Genomic DNA, 17,836 nt, shown 5'->3' with positions numbered 1-17,836 from the left:
CACTTCATAACATGTGTGTGTATCAGATGATCAAAGTGCCTGCAGCAAAGGAGAACCTATCACTCTGCCTCAGATTAGCGGCAAATGGATTTTTCTCTCACACGGTTTACTTTCATTTCTTTTCTTATAAAAATGATTTGAAGTGTAAATGGTGTCAACGGTAATTACATAATGGACTGTTGACTCTCGGTGTACAGTTTGTTGCAAAACTGTGACCGTGCAGTGCACAGAAATGAATCTCATGGAGATCTACTCCCAGAGTGTGTTCTTTGTTTTCATTTGGATGCATTTCATACTTGAGGGCCTAATTCAATTGTATTAACTCAGTGAACTGCTGCCTGAAAATGTTGACAGACTAATTTTCTAAAAGGCCAGAAAATAATCAATCAATAGAATCCGTTGATATGAATATACTGTACTCTATTATTGTCTTATATTGTAAGTTATCTGAAGCAAACCTATCCAAATGTAGACAGTTGCTTTTTTTCCCTCAATGTATAATTCATCAAATTTTAAATTATTCATGTAATTTTATATATTATCATATTCCATATATATTTTCACTTTCACTTTCACTTCTTTATTCCTTTATGTTTCACTGTTATATTTGCGTTCTGAATTTCAGCTATGATAAGCTCTACTGTATGTGTTCCCAAATTGTCAACTGCTGTATTCCTTTGCTTTCATTTACATTGGTTACAAATGTTCCAGTGTTACCCCTAAAACCACAAAGCCTGTCTGTTATTCTGTATGAGCCATGAGCAGACTGTGGTGTTACACCTTTACATCGCAGCAGACGGCGCCTCTTATGAATCACTGTGGCCTTCTGGGATTGATTGATATTTGTAACATGAGGCAGACCTCAGAGAGATGAATAGGAATGTGAAGTGGTCACTCTCAGTGATGCTCCTCAGCTGTCTTTAATAGGATATAAATCTAATTCAACTGAGCGTCTGCAGCCAGTGAGTTACTGAAGAGGTTAATGCTCACTTGCCCTTCGACAGGGACAAATCACATGGCTGGTGATTACGGGGATGATGGGTTCTGTAGCTGTCGTACACACGCTGACATACTGTACACTCAGAGACACAGCGTAGCCTCCGTGTCACGTGTCTCCGCCCCGCCAGCTGCTGATGTTTCAATGAAGCGCCTGAACGATGGCGGATGGGAGGAAGGAGACGCGGGGACGGGCTCTGGTGTTTGAATTGGCTTTGCTTGTGTGTACCGTCTGCTGCGTGTTTGCCTGAGGGATGGGGCATTTTGGGTGGAGAGTGGGATCACAAAGTCACACATCAAACTCATTATCTCTCCGTTAGTCGTCTCCCTTCTCTCTCTCTCTCTCTCCTGTGCCAATGTCACTCTCAAAACACACAGTGAGAGTCTGCGTTATGCTCATAATTCCCCTCAGGGAACACATTCATTTCTGTGACTCTGACACAGACCATTGCTTTGTTTACTCGTGCTAAAAAAAGTTCCTCAGAATTGCAAATGTCTATTTAGTCTCCCTCCTTTTTTTCAGCTCTAACAAGAGCTCGACCTAAAAACAGAGTATGGGATACCGAATGAGATTTACTTTACCAACATCTACTTGTTTAACAAAAACTGTGAACCAATCCTTTAATTGTGGTTCAGATTTGGATTACAATTGATTTAGCATGGAAACAGACCAGAGTGCGTACAGCCTGGATCAGCACTTTGGATTCAAAGTTCTCACAACAGCCAAACCAAACCAAAGGAGACCAAACCAGACCAGACCAGACCAGACCAAACCAAACCAGACCAGACCAGACCAGACCAGACCAGACCAGACCAGACCAGACCAGACCAGACCAAACCAAACCAGACCAGACCAGACCAGACCAAACCAAACCAGACCAAAATACACAGGAGCTTATCATCCTACACTTCCCATAATTCAGCTTGATAGCATCTTTTTGTCAGACTCATGTCTTTAAACTCAGCATTTCTATAGTTTGTAGAATAGGGACCAAGTTTATACTTTTCCAGACACATCGTATGACATCATCAAATCTCTGCACACCTTCGACAAATTTGTATAAAATACTGAAAAATACTCACCATGCTGATTCAACTACTGTGCATACTGTAAACACTGAACTGTGTCTTTAAAGAGAAACAACAGAAGGAAGAAAGAAAGGAAGATACTAATGATTGATAGGGATAAAAGCAGATAGGTTTTGTTGTTTCCATCAATGGGAGAGATTTTTGTTTCATCTTCCAAAAGCGATAATAGAATCAGTCTGGTGTTACTCTCTACTCTTCGTTCTTCTCAATAATTACTGCACTTGATCTACAAAGCTCTACTTGTGAATCTCTCACTTATCGTGTCTTTTAAATCCTGTAATTTGCCACAGAGCTGGTTAGCTTTGAGTAAAGCCTATACAGTATATCTCTGATCTCGGTTCAACTACTTTATCTTTGCTCTTTAAAGAGGAGCAGGTACAATCCTCTTTGAAATGAGAAATTCCTTCCCTGGTGGATGATTTTAAAATAATTATTTCTCACATTTCCATTGATATCTGCAACACAACATTTACAACATTTATCTTGGTTTCTCCTTCTTTTATTGAACACAGTGCTGGCTGTGTTCAACTGTGTAACTGAATTATTGTGTTTTTAATTCTCTTTCAAAAAACAGTCCTTGATCTGTTTGATTCTCCAAGAATAAATGAGAGAACACACACAGACTGGAGGATACTGCAACAAGATGGTGAGTAAAGTTTAGCGAAAAGACAAAATGCTTGTCTTTCGTTAAAACTTTCTGAAAGACAAAGTTAAATAGTCTCTTTGAGTGTCCTTGTGTCCCCACAGCCGGCCACTTTCTCTCTGTCTTTGTACGTCTCCTCTCTGCTGTTGGAGTGTGTTACGCCGAGGGACAACGAGAGCTGACGTGGGCCGTGACCACAGGCCTTAAATATCCACATGACACCAGAGTCAGCTCTAATGAAACACCAGACAGATGTCTTCATAAACTCTCTCTCATCGCTCTGACACACAGTCCGCCTCACCGTGAGAGATGGGAGAGACTTGGAGCCATGACGGATCTCCCTGGTGGGTGTGTGTATGTGTGTGTGTGTGGGTGTCTTTGTTAGTCCGGTGATGAGTGACAACTAGATGTCTCTCCCATGCTGAGTAGCTTGAAGGGTGACAGGTCCCTAATATCCCTGTTCATTAGAGAACCCACTGGGAGTGTGTGTATGGGTGTGTTTGTACGTGTGTGTGAAACTGTGTACAGTCAAGGAGAGGACGCTAAGTTGCAGCACAGACATGTTGTGAATACACAGGCAGGGAAGCAGTCCTGGGCCATAAAGACCATCATTATTTAATGAACACTCTCCTCATCTCTCTGTCGACCTCAGAACGACAGGCTCCCTCCTCCTACACCTCCTCCAGTCCTGCTTCCATCCCTCCATCCTCACTACCCCTTTCTATCTCCTTTCAGTTCGTTGTGTGAGTAAAGTGCAGTTCACTGCTTCACCCAAAATTCAAATTTCACTCATTATCTACTCACCCTCATGTCGACTAAGAGCTGTGAGAATTTTCAGAGTCCTCCATGCCTTCTCTGAGTTACGGGGGGGTCCGTGCAGCAGTATTTGTCCATATAATGGTTGTGAATGGATACCAACTTTCTTTGTCCAAAAAGACACACCAAAAAACATCCAAATACCTCCATACTGCCTTCCTACTTCCTTGTCTGTAATGTCCCTCTTGTATTGAAGCCCCAACATGAGAAACAATTTCTCATGTTGGGGCTTCAATACAAGAGGGACATTACAGACGAGCAGTATAGAGGTATTTGGATGTTTTTTGGTGTGTCTTTTTGGACGAAGAAAGTTGGTATCCATTCACAACCATTATATGGACAAATACTGCTGCGCGGACCCCCCCGTAACTCAGAGAAGGCATGGAGGACTCTGAAAATTCTCACAGCTCTTAGTCGACATGAGGGTGAGTAGATAATGAGTGAAATTTGAATTTGAAGTGAACTATCCCTTTAAAGCTGGCGAATTTCGGAGTGGATTTGTTGGGGGAAATACTGCAGGTAGCGTGGGAATATGAAACATGGAACACATGCTTTGCTACAAAGAAGAAATTGTTTTACTTTCGTTTTACCAGATGTGATTTTGCAGTGCTGATGCTGTATTTTCCTGCAGTCAGTCTCTATGGGATTAGCTCTCTAACCGACAATCATTTTGTACGGTGGATTACATTTACACCGCAGTATTACCATACAATCTACTCTAGACAGTAGCTGGATATTTTATATGGTTGAGTAAAAAAGTGCATGTTGATACCGAGGTGTAAAAATATGCAGAACTCTTACTGCAGCACAGTCCTGCCTCATTTTTCTGTGCATCTGTGACACATGTATTTATTACATACACAACGGAAATAAGTATTTTTGATACAGGAACCATTTAGTGAACTTATCTTCAGGCTACTATTAATCATGTTAACATTGTACTTTTGTGGTGCATATTCATCTATTTTTTGGCAGTTGCTACAGTGATCATGAGGCTGTTGGGGCCTCTGAGGGTTTGGGGGCCAAGGGTAGTTTCACATTATGCCTAATTGATAATTGAGCCTTGAGCCAGGGTGATTATTTTCCTTTTATATTACATTAACTTTTCTCATTTGGCAGAAGCTTTTTTCCAGTGAAAGATAGGTGAAAGACATTAGCTACTTAATGTTCAGTACAGTAGGAAACCTGGTGTAAGAACAAAGTGCTGCATCTATTCAACAGGATCAGGCAGAGGAGTGCAGTCAAAGTGTTAATCTGGCATGTGAGTTAAGAAAGGAGGGGCTCTCCCAAGAGATGAGTTTTCAAGAGTTTCTTGAAGTTAAAGAGAGAAGCCCCTGCTCTGACTGGACTTGGTAGGTTAATTTACCACGGGGGAACCACAGATGAGACTGAGTGTGGACTGAGATTGTCCTGTGTGCAGGACGACAATGCCCGATGACGTTCCTTGGAAGAACACACAGTGGTTGAGAAAGAGCATAAGGCTGTGTGATTGACATCAAGTAGATGAGTGTAGACCCAGAAGCCGCCCAGAGGGCATCAGTGACTTGAATTTGATTCGGACAGGCATGGGTAGCTATGAAGGTTGATGAATAGTGAAGTGGCATGTGCCCTTTTGGACTGATTACAGATCAGATGAGCTGCCACACTCTGGACCATGTTTCAGACTTTCACTGCTTATGAAGGAAGGAAGGCTCACCAGGGAGAGGGTGGGCAACAGAGCATGGTCAGAGGAGGATAGTTGGCCATAAACATGACTCCCAGGTCTCTTGTGACTTTGATTGACTGGGATGACTAACACCATTAACTCTCAAATAGAAGCCCAGGCTTTTATTTGCTTCAACTGCCAAACTGAACCTGATTATTATATTCGAGACGGGCGTCTGTATGGGACAGGCTTTTATTTAATTTTGAACAAATCTGATGCTCACCAAAGATGGGAAAACACTCTCAAATCATTCTGTTCTTACTGTTTAAAAGAGTAAGAACAGAAGGAAAGAGCTGGATCCAGAGCAGCATCAATTTAAAAGTTTAATCGACACAGATTAAACTTCTTCCAAATAAATGTGTGTTCACCAGCCGTCTAGACTGCTCCGGCTCTTTCCTTGGGTCAGTTGGAATTCTCCACTGGCCAGGCCAGGCCAAACAACACGACCAGATGCCCTGTACAAATAACTTGGGTCAGGTCGGACCATGGGCTTCCGTTTTTGGTCACAGTTGGGCCAAGAATTAATGCTTATGAGTCCGACTGCATCGGGTCTGAGCTTCAACACCCGTGGGTTGGACTGGGTCAGGTTTTATTTTTCATGCCTGTTGAGAAATATAGCACGAATAAAGCAGCTTAGAAACAGCTCAAACAGGGCTTTGTGAGGTTTTACAAGAACTTGCAGAGAATAGAAATAGACCCGGCATCTAATTGAGACCGGTTTTTATTTGCTCAAACCTGTAGCCAAACCCGGCCAGTATAGGAGACCGGCGTCTATTTAAGACTCAGCTTGCATTGATGGTATTCATATTGTATACAATCTGTAGAGAGACAGAGGGGTAGACTTGTATTTAATCTGCATAGCAGAGATGAGAAGCCATGTGTGTAGATAATTGGAGGTGGATGGAGAGGGACCTAACTAAACAGCACTAGTATCGATGGTTGGGGCACCTCTGTGGGAAAGAGATAGGCTAGGGACCTTGTCCTGACACACCAAAGGACTGCTCAGTGAAAGAGGATAATTTATAATTTATAAGTGTTTTTAAATGAATGAATGAGAATGTCAACCTTTTTTCATGGTAGAAATCTAAATACATCACAGAAAACACATGCAACAAAGTCACTGTTGAATTGCACTTAGATTCTTCAGATGCTTGAAGAGAACGGAGCCAACATTAAAGTTATTATTAGCACCTGCATCAGTAAAATAACCTCCACTATGGATGTAACCGAACTCCATTTTTGAATGTGCTGCTCTACACCAGTGATCCCACTCATCTGAAACAGTGTGATTCAGAGTGAAACCTGGGCAGACAACGGGGACTTTGAGCCTGAGAAGCTATGAAAGCTAGCAGGATGGTATTCCACCTTCTGTCCACCCCCATAGGGAAATATCACTGATTTATACTACCCTTTTAATGCTTAGAAATGCATTTCCCGCAGTGTGGCCCCTGGGCTGGTTCTGCTCCCCAGGATGTTAATGAGTCAGTCTTGTGGCTTGTAAACTAATATGGAAACTGCCTGTTGGCTGCATCACACTCCACTGTTACCTGGCAGAGGAGATGCAAGCACAGACCCTGGGTGATTTGCTTCTCCCTGTCCTTTTTCTTTGAATCATGTCATGTTTAGCAACTTAAACTACTTAAGCTCATTTCACAGCTAATAAGTAAGCAGTCACTTTGTATGGAAGGTGTAATAACCAGCAGGTGGGGGGAGAATATCAAAGCCGTGGTGCGTTTGAAGGAAGAATTTGGAAAGGCGGAAAACATTCAACCTGTGCTGCAGCTGTAATGACTGGAAAAGCTTGTGCCCAAGGGGGAATTACTGACTATAAATTGGAGAATTACAAATGCTTGTTGCCTGTTTTCCCTTTTAACATGTTATCAAGCCTGAGAGCTGTGAGAGCTGCAGGTTGGATAGTGCTCCCGTGGGCTACCACTGTACATACAGCTGGCAGCGACGCCGGCTCCCCCTCATTCATTGTTAATGTGCCATGATAGAGCCATCAGGATTTTGTGCTGATCTGGAGTTTGCCCTTGCATGTGTCGGAGGAGACCTTGGAACGTGGTCTCATCCTTGTGGAGACACATATCGCACACACACACACACACAAGTCAGGGCAATCACGGTTTGACACTCCCAACAGAACATGAGGTGTTAATGTGTCTCATTTAGAAGCTGAAGCATCTGCTGAATAATTTAGGAGTTCTGTCTTATGCATGTGTACGTGTTGGAGGGTGCCCTGTAACGCTGTGTCATGTTTTATAATTGATTGCCCATAATGCCTTTTTCATTAGAGGCTTCCTGCTGTTCCACAGCAGTGCCACCACTTTTCCATACGGCAGCTTGAAATTACCACAAACGGGAGCTCCCTTTCTTCTCCTTGATTCCGCCTTTTGTTTCGTCCACCTGCCAGAGCTCTTGGATCTGTATCCACCACTTCCTTGTCAAGAGCAAATCCACCTCATATGCTTCCTGTATTTCTTCCTCTGTTTACTTTTGCTTTCAACACCCATTTCCCTGACTGCGTCGGACACTCGGCGCTGCACCTCCCCCTCACACACGCGTGCCTTCACCATCTATCTGTTTTTGTCTCTCTCTTCCTTTTCATCTCTGTCTGCCTCTCGCTGTGTTTCTGTGCAGCTACTACACCGGGGCTTTTTTTGGCAGCTCCTCCACAGCCTGGTGTGTAAAGCTCTCTGCCTGTAACTGACACTTCAGTGGGAATCTGGGTGCGGAGAGGAGGTGGTGGGTGAAAAAGGGGGAGATGGTATAGCTGTGACTCACTCATGTACTATTCCACTATATTGATTAGCCTCACACTACTACTGTACATACACTGGCTGCTGATCAGCTGCTTGAGAATGTAAATGCAGGCTGATCAACAGCATATTTTCACTAATGGTTTGCGTTGTAATGTTAATTTTGTGAAGCATAAGTTATTTCTTGAGTATAAAGAAAAATGGGCTAATGATATCTGGTTTAAACCAAAGCTCAGAACCTAGCCAGTTGAAAAATGTATATTGTTCAGAACCCTATGTGACTTTGCCATTGGATAGATCCAAGAGATCTTTATGTGCCCAGTTGAGGGCTGGGATTCTCCCTCTGACAATAGAAGTTGGTAGGTTTAACTCAGTACCTGAGGATGAAAGACTATGCACATTATGTAATCTAAATGTAATTGAGGATGAACTGCATTTTGTGTTTCATTGTCCGTTTGTTTTGTTTTGTCTGTGCTCTGATGATTTTGTTTGGTGTCTAAATATGAAATGTGTCTTGTAAGCCCTTATAGGCTGGGCGCCTTAATTGGTGCACGACACGTAAATAAATATAAATTCAATTAAATTCAATTCATTGTAGGCAGATGTGCGACTAATAAAGGAGGAAGGTGTTCCTATAGTTTTTAATTTTAAAATTCATCTAAGACGTCCTCCTTTAACAGCCACAGAGGGCCTGTTTGTGTGTGTGTGTGTGTGTGTGTAGGAGGATGTTTCCTACATGTGTGCCAGTCCCACCGAGCCTGTGTGTTCTCTGTAGTCCATTCTGCCTCAGCACAGAGTGGCCCAACACTGTCAAATAATCACACCTAAGGGTCTTTTTGTCCCTTTGTAGAGAAATGAGTTATTTACTCATAGGAAATGAATTTCCCAACCCCGCTGGCAATGGGAACGCTGGGTGGAGTTGCAAAACAGCATCTTTCTCCCTGTCTTTTCCATCAGATGGACACACATTCGTACACATATACACACACACGCGCACTTTTCTCTAATTAAATGTCAAAAGGCGGGGTATGAAAATCAATGCAGCATTGTGTGCACAGAGAATGCAAGCCAGCTAATTCAGAAAGGCAAAGGAGTGCCGTGAGGCTGATTATTTGACAAGCTCACTGCTAATGAAATCTACTTTCAAAGAAGGTACCACCTTACAGGCAGGGAAACATCAGTAATATGGGATGGGGCTGATAACACTAAAGGAGCTCATAGCTTGATATAAGGTTATGAATATGATATTAGTGCTTGATAATACACTTTGCTCTCTTTTCTCTGTCTTTCACACGTCTGTCTGTCTCCGTCTCTCTGGGCACAGCGGGAAAAGTAACGCCTCCCGTCGCTGCCTGGTGGATTGGTGTCACAGGCAGGTGGAGGGGGAGAACGTGAATAATACTCTTCTCTGATTCCTCCACGTTTGGCTCTGTCTTCTCTCCACTCGCTGCCTCTCTGTGGGTTTGTCTTTCTCTCCTGTGACTCTAACTCCGGCACCCTTTTCCTTTTGCATATATTCATTTGATTTCTCTGTATTCATCACTGCCTTCTTGTCTTTGTGTCTCTCCTACCAAGACTTCCCCTGAGACTAACACATGCTGTGTGACTGACTCCTGGCCCCCGACTGAGGATTGAGCCCCCTCCTCTTTATCAAAACCAGACTTGCAGTTCCCAGCGTGGAGCTCTACGGGAAACTGATTAACATCAGTCACACCTTTACATGCGTAGGCGTCTGTTGACATGATAACATTTATATTTACACTACCATAAAAAAACACACACATATAGAACAGTGTGTTGGTGAGGATGGAGTGCAAAAGGTAATTTCCAAAGGGGCCTATCTGTGCTACATTCATGTAGGTTGCACTTGTATATGTGGTACTACATACAGTACACTGTTGCCCATAAGGTTGGACTTATTTTGAAGATATACACTTCTATCAAGAATAAATCACATTGCCACAATCATTTAATGAGAGAGGTAAAACATAAAAACCAAAACTAATTCCAACTTTATAAGCAACAATGTATATTTGGTGCAATTCTTTATCTAACCAGTTACATAATTTTTGACCCTCTTTCCATACTGTATTTAATTATCTTTCTCTATCCTCGCTAGTGAATGTGTCAGATAATAAGGAAAGTTGGTTTGGCGGAATTTCATTACATGCTACAGTGATTTATCAGCTGTGGGTCAATAAGAGAGCGGAGGAGTCACGATTCAGCTTAACCAGCTTCTTTGTGGTGGGGAGACATTTACCCATCGCTCTCACCACATCAACTGTGCCGTAACCACATTGGTGCCTAATGGCTGATTTTATAACAATAAATGAACTGCAGAGGAAACTGAGGAAATGCTTTCAAACACAATGTGAAATACAGTATCATTATTACAAACATATACAATGAACTAATGTTTTCTCTGTGTTTATTTTTCCTTCCTGCTACCTTTGTCCACACAAACCAGAAGAAATGTATCAATGTTCACTGCAGAAACGTGAGTTTGTTTGGTCCTTTGCACATTTAGCTTGTTTTATGCTTTGATAACTAAAGCTTGAGGACCTGCTGACCACTCATACAAATACATACAAAGATAGAAATAACTCTCTGACGCAGAAAACACCTGCGCCCGAGACCTTGCTCCGACTGCTGCTTATGTTCAGACGACAGATTGCGTCAGAAAGCTTCTGCTGCCACGTCAGTCTTTTGGCATCACCATGTCTTTCTCCCACAGGCCCAGTGTCCAGATGATTGTACCAATCTGTCCTCTAATGCCTGTTTCCTTTCATGGCAAAAGAAAAGAAAAGAGCCAACCTGACACAACAGTCAATGAATATGAACACGGTAAAATAAAAAGTTTCCAAGCGACGTAAAAACAATTTCTAGGGAAAAAGATTAAAATCTTAATTATTTTCTTTGCTACAGCTCCGGCTGTTTGGTCCAAATCCCAGTGTTGCGACCAGATCTGAAAAGCTTTAGCACATAAGAGCTCTTGCTATGAAGCACAAGGCCATCGCTCTATTCATCTGCGTCTTGCTAAGCCATTGGCAGCTCTCAAAGAACTCAAAAGAGAAATAAAGAAGAGGGTGATGAGGTGCCAGAGGAAAGAGCAGCAGCACTAGTATGTTGACACAACACTCAGCAGTACTGGCACTTATGAAAGAAGACTTTGAGAGGACATTGTGAAAGTGGATTTTCATCTCAGTTCCTTCAGTTCTGCTCGTCATGTGACAATTAAAATGTGTCAGGGTGTGAGAATGATTAAAGAAGATTATATGGGCAGCGCTGACAAAGTAGAAACAGCAAAACTACAGGGGACCAGATCTCTCTCTCTCTTATGTTGTCTCCCAGCCCCAATTCTGTTTTCCAAAAATACACGGACTCTGTCAAGCTAAACTAATAAATTAGCTCTAGATCCATTCTTATATTTACACGCAGATCACCACACACCTGCACACCGGAAATATCCGTGCACACAGCTGAATCAAACGTCTGTACATCCAACAAAGCTTTGATTTAGGTTTGAAGAAATGTATATGCATATTAAACAAAAGCAAGGCTCTGAATCAAACAGCGTGTTACATCCAGCTCATCAGGGAGCCAAAGATCTTTAGTGGCACAGCTGAGGAAAACAGAAACTATAATCTGTAGGATTTGGGAACTGAGTCTTATTGTCTTTAGTTTTTTTTTCTTCCTCTGATGATGGTTTAGAAATGTCAATATGGCCTGAAACAGCCTGAATAAGACCTGAAATATTCTGAATGCTTGGATTAACTGTGTCTAAAGATGGCAAACTAGATTACATGATTACATAATTTTTTTTCTTCACCCACAGTATTTTAAAGTAACCTAAATATATTGTCAATGATTTATGAATCACGCTGTTGCTGAAAGTTTTTTTCTGAACTTTTCGTAATCATGTTTGTGCAGCACTCTGGACCTGCTGGACCCGGCTGTACTGTACTATAACTGTTTGTAGCTCAGTCTGAACCTTTTCTGCAGGTTTTTTAAGCAGGTTGCATCACAGTTTGCACCAGAGATGAATCTTCTGTAACTGTGGTCCAGCTGTGAAAAAGCTAATATCAGCTTGCTAACACATGACCCGTTTAAAGAGTGAAAGAGATAACATGGAACATGTGACCGCAACCTTACAGTATATATAAATGATGCTTAAATAATATATAACTTGAAGACCTTAAGTTATGCTTTATTATAACATAAAATTACTATAAAATTACCAGTGCTATATATGTTTTTTTCTCAATGATTAAATTACATCAGTTACTTAGTACTGGATATTTCCCAGTCATTTGACACTGTAGGAACAATTTTTTCTGTACTCAAGTAAATAAATAAATCCCAACATTTACAAGTTATGTCCATTGCAGCTGTGTGTGATTTTTAGATTGCTTGTTTGTAATGCTGCAGTACCATCCTGTTTAGCATTACAGACATGTCTTTGGAAATAGATCTGATGATCTGTCAATACACCAAATCTGATGCAACATCTCTGTAAAAGGTGATTACAAAGACGATGATGTGCTGTCCTGTAATTAGCTGATGAAAAAAGTCCTGTAGCCTGCTTTTAAAAAACTTACAAACACCAAACAAGATTACAGACAACTAATAATTACAAACAGCTAATTGTGCTCATACAATTCACCAGAGGGAAACTAATGAACTGATAATCACACGCACACACACAGTTCTGTATCCCACGCGACACACACACACACACACACACACACACACACACACACACACACACACACACACACACACACACACACACACTGCCTTGTTAAAGAGCGAGCAGTGATGATTCAGTCGTCCAATCAGGAGGCTGCCCCTGATACCCCGCAGGTCTAAAGGACACCACATCTGAATAAAATCAAATTTAAATGAATAATGCAGCATGATGCGTCTACCCGACAATCCGTAAAGCATAAAGAAGTATTTGCATTGTGTGTTTGAGAAACACACCGACTGTGTGTGTGTGTGTGTGTGTGTGCACAGAATAGCAGAAAATCTTCTGAAACCTTGTGATTTAGTTTTATTTTAATGCATTTCTCCGACTGATTGGATGTGTGCTCAGAAATATTCACAGTGTACGTCTGCTTCTGTTTGATGATAATTTGGTGAGAGAGGGGGAGAAGACGGATAGCTTTTACAAACTCTGGCTTTCACAGCTGAGGCCTATAACTCCTCTCTATGGATGCTAGATGGCTCAGCACCTGACACATAATTTACTGTACTCACACAGGATTTATCACCTGGCAGGTGGCTGCCAAAGTTTCCTGAGATGTTTTGGTTTACGGCTTTAAGAAATAACCTCCGCGCTCTTGAAAGACTTTGCCTTCTTTACTCATTATTATAAACACACAAAGAGAACAGCCGGGGGCCTTTCCACCACTTGCATCACTGTTCAGTTTGTTGATTGATTCATTGATTTTTTTTTCTTTCTGTCTCCAAACTCAGAACTGTTAAGGACCAAAGAAAATAGCCCATGAAGATTTATGGCGTCATTTGGATGAATGTGTTAGAGAGTCGATTTACATTTTAAATGGAAACATTACCTTTCCCTTCCCGGTATCAACCAACTGTTTATGACTCACTATAAACACAGACACAGTAAAGACGTCAACCTACTATAAATTTTATGGTGCTGTGGCGTGCACCCACTCACTCCTGCCAGTCCACCTCTCCGCCTCAACATCGATTTGGCCTGGTTTTCCCAGTGCAGGTGTCTGACTGAGTCTTAAAATAAAGTGCGAGACAAAAACTTGAATTGTGTTGAACCGTGTGAATCGTGAGTTGTGAAAGTCTGCTAGTTTCTGTGGCCATGGGTTTTTGAAACATTGAGGTTCAAAATGTATTTCTGACCTTGTAAACCAACTTTAGGTTTTCTGTGAACCTTTTGGGGCATTTGTGCTTTAGATAAAACTTAGATTTATTTAACATGTATTTCATCAGGTAGTCTCGCCAACATCAAGACTGTTTCCCAGCAGAGGCCTGAGTAAAAATCAGATTGCCAGAGACCGCTACACACACTACATCACTAAATAGACTCAGACTGGATTCTGTTTTAAAATCATCTGTACTTCAGTCTATTTATAAAGTGCAAATTACTGGAAGGGCGGTCTTCTTGGGTTTAGCACCCTGAGATCTGCTTTGGTGATGAGTAGTTTTAAATTAGAGAAAACGAAGAAAATCTCAGAACTTTAAGCACTGTTCAATTATCCAGGATCTGGAGAAAACTAATTGAATTGCCGCCTTAAGCTGTGCAAATGGACCAATGTTTCAACATGACTATTTCTTCATCAGCTGTATGATTATCACTGGATCATTGGTTTGAAAGGTTTTCAGATCTGTCGCATAAAAGGTCCAGGGACGAGGAAAAGCTGAAATATGCATTGCACCTGCATCAGACTGAAGAGTGGTGGTTTGCTGCCTTCTCTGCTCAGAAGCCTCAACCTGTTTTGCCTCCAACCTCACCCAGTGTCACTGCTGGGTGTTGTATGGCGCGGTCAGAAGTGCGCTGCTGTTTCAAACACACGCAACAGTGGTGCCACAGGTCCTGAGGAGCTGCAGTGCAGCGAGGTGAGAACCAAACCACTGGGGGTCAGCAGAAACAGGATTTTTTGGGGGTGTGAGGTTACTCTTTAAAAGCATCTGATCGGCATGTGGGATGAGCTAAAGCTCCAGAATAACAGAACCATAGGTGAAGTTCATGTGTTCATCACTACAGTGTCCACCCGATGACTTATCTGTTTCTTTGTTCTCTGAATTGCAACAAATGACACTAATGTTGTCAATTCATGTCAGTGGTTTGAAAATAATTACAGTGATGATATCCACCTTAACTTTACTGCTGAGCAGCAACATCTAAAGTTAATAACAGAGTAAGCATCTGTATCTGTAAGCAGACATAAAGACATTTTTTAAGAATGAAAGAGCATTTGTCACTAACACGTAATTAATCCTTTATAACAAGTGTATTAACAGTTAATTAACGCTTCAAACCTATTTAGTCATAAATGATAAAAAATGATCAAGCAGTCCTTGCAAACTGAGCTTGGGATTACATCAGTGTGTTATGAACCATTCAAGAGGAAATAATCGTGTTTCTAATGTTGAATGCAGAGAGAAGACGAAATACTTAAAGTTGAAGCATCTTTAAACATTTAAAAACAAGAAGACAGTCTAACAGTCCTCATAAAAATAACAAAAACTCCATTCGTCTCAAGTGCTGCTTAATGTAGTGGAGCTCATACAGTCAAATACAGCAATAAAAGCGCTGACATCCTTAGACATCCACTGCCTGTTTACCAGTGGAAGTGTTGTGGGCTTCAAAGGCCTGAACACCACTTTGTAATATAGTCGTTTTACAGTGAGACTGTAAAATAGTTTACTCTTGTAGAAGACAGACAAAAGAAATAAAGACCGAGAGAGCTTGTAAATTGTGTGTCAGTTAAATGTATAACCTTAAGTGTGTGTGCGCGTGTTTTCGATGATTTATGGTGAGTGGAAAGGTTGAGAAGTGGGAGGATGTCTAGCGAACCAGAGGTGCATTTTGATGGCAGGAGTGTGTCAGGAGTGAAGTGTAGCACTCCATCTCAGTGAGCGGTCAAAGTGTGAGTGTGAGTGTGTGTACACGGGTGTGTGTACTTTGGGCTCTAAAACGCATGTTTTATAGATGCACACACAGACAGCGGGCTACAGTATGTGTTGGACACCAGCACTCACACTGACAGATACAGCACGCATCACTGGTGTTTCCATGGATCTGTGTGAGAGGACTGAGCACTGACACTCCTCAGCTACCCAATCATTTCTATAGCGGCCACTGCCACCTCATTACAGACAGAGTTTAGACAATGTGGATAAAAATAATTGCTGTTGATGATCGGTATTCAACAAATGCCCATACAGGTTCTGACATATGGGCAGTGTTAATACACAGCTCAGGTCAACATTGAGCTTGAAAATGTGTGTGTTTGTGCAGCAGGGATGAGAATGAAAGGTCAGTTTGGCTCACATCAAACACACACACACACACACACACACACACACACACACACACACACACACACACACACACACACACACACACACACACACACACACACACACACACACACACACACACACACAGGAGAATAATAGCTATAATTTGTCATAGGTCAATTAACCCCCACTGATCTTAATCAGTCCACGTGACAAAATGGTCTGGTTTTGGGCACGTGCAGGTTTCTCAGGTGTGAATTGATCCACGAACCTTCATATTTGTTTCATCAGATGACAACACGGAAATGCCTCCAGTTGCCTGCAAACACGGGCAGCATCTGCACGAACACAACAGACTACGCAACGTCTCACAACAACAACGCCGGCTGAAACCTAAAAGCCTCCACACAACAACAAACCAAGCTCCATGTAAAAAGCCACTGCATTGCCCTCGTACTTAGTCTAATTATACAATAAAGCAGCACTCTGTGAGGGGATGGAGAGACGCTGCCGTGCTATAGAAACATCCCTGTTATTGCACATAAACATAAACTTACCGGCTGTGACTCGAGAGGCGCCGAGACAGCTGAGGACGAGCAGGAAAAATCTCTCCATCTTTCAAACGCTCGGACGACGTGCGGTCCCATGTAGGATACTGTGGCCGGGGGAGCTGTGTTGTGCTGCTCGGCATTCACGTCAGTTCATGCGTATAGTCTCGACTGGAAAAGGGACAGCGACTGTCTGTCAGAGCAGAGGCGAGTCCTCAGCACCTCGGACAGCTCCGCGGCGACACCTCCGCTCACTCACTCACTCACTCCACAGCCTCCTGCCGGCGGACAGCCACCAGAGAGCGGCCGCTGAGCATCGCTACTGGCTGCTGCTGGTGGTGGTGGTGGAGCCTGGGTGCTGTTGATATGCGTCGTCGGTTCTCCAACGGTCTCCAACCAAAACCCTCCCCGACCTGCTGCTGCTGCTGCTGCTGGAGGTGGTGGTGTTGATGTTGGAGGTGGTGGTGGTGTTGATGTTGGAGGTGGTGCTCAGCGCTGCTCGGCTGCTGCAGACAGAGTGAAACGTGCTGGCTTTGTATATGAGCGCCTGGTCTGTCCCTGCCTGCCACACTGTGCTCCTGAAGGCGTTACACTCAGAGAGGGAGTCAACGCCACCTGGCTAAATGATGGGTAAAATGTAAATATTAAAAAAAAATAAAAATAAAAATAAACTTTCTTTATCTGCTTTCTACAGTCCAATACTTATGACCTACACTAATAGAGACAGTTGCATCCTCTGGTCTCTCCATCCCACATATTCCACATCAAACACACACATAGGCCCGACGTCAGCATCACCAGCTGAGAAGAAGTAGCCCAACACAACAACAGCGAGGGACGCAACATTTGAACAAGTGCAAACTTGTCACTCACAGCCCCCTCTCATCCCCCCTGCTCCACTTGCCCACTTGATGAGCCAGTACGCTGAATTGCTGCTGCCCACTCCTCGATTAAATATGCATACACTGGCCCACGCAAACAGTCGCCTGTGCAAAGACAGAAGTCTCTGCTGTGCTGCTTTGAACGTGCTTTTTTTTTTTTATATTCCCACTTCAAAAACAAACACGTGCCTCTTGACTCCACCACAGAGTTGATAGAGTTGACCCTCCCGCTCGCAGAGGGCTTTTCCAGCGGCACGCAGAGCGCATGGAGAAGCGAGTAGTAGTAGAGGTGGATTATGTCTGAATACAGTACCTGATGGTTTCCCTGCAGCGCGCTGTGGACGTGGGACTCTCCGGGCTGTGTGAGAGAAGTGTGCGAGTGTTTGAGGGGC

General features: G+C 42.7%; 1 protein-coding gene across 2 annotated transcripts in view; it reads right to left on the bottom strand.

Annotated features, from left to right (window-relative positions):
* Positions 1-17,108, bottom strand: part of fndc5a (fibronectin type III domain containing 5a) — a 33,277-nt gene extending 16,169 nt beyond the window's left edge. The window contains exon 1 of one of the 2 annotated variants that reach the window (XR_015034726.1): positions 16,573-17,108. Coding sequence is in view for 1 of the 2 variants with exons in the window: in XM_085767390.1 (XP_085623516.1) it covers positions 16,573-16,630 (58 nt within the window). In the remaining variant the exon portion in view is untranslated. The remainder of the gene's footprint in view (positions 1-16,572) is intronic. The other variant, XM_085767390.1, reaches the window with a different exon arrangement.
* Positions 17,109-17,836: the final 728 nt, after the last annotated feature.

This window comes from Trachurus japonicus, chromosome 22, assembly GCF_045865225.1.
Source record: "Trachurus japonicus isolate A0001 chromosome 22, Traja_1.0".
Lineage (NCBI taxonomy): Eukaryota > Metazoa > Chordata > Actinopteri > Carangiformes > Carangidae > Trachurus > Trachurus japonicus.
This window is presented reverse-complemented; position numbering and strand designations above follow the sequence as displayed.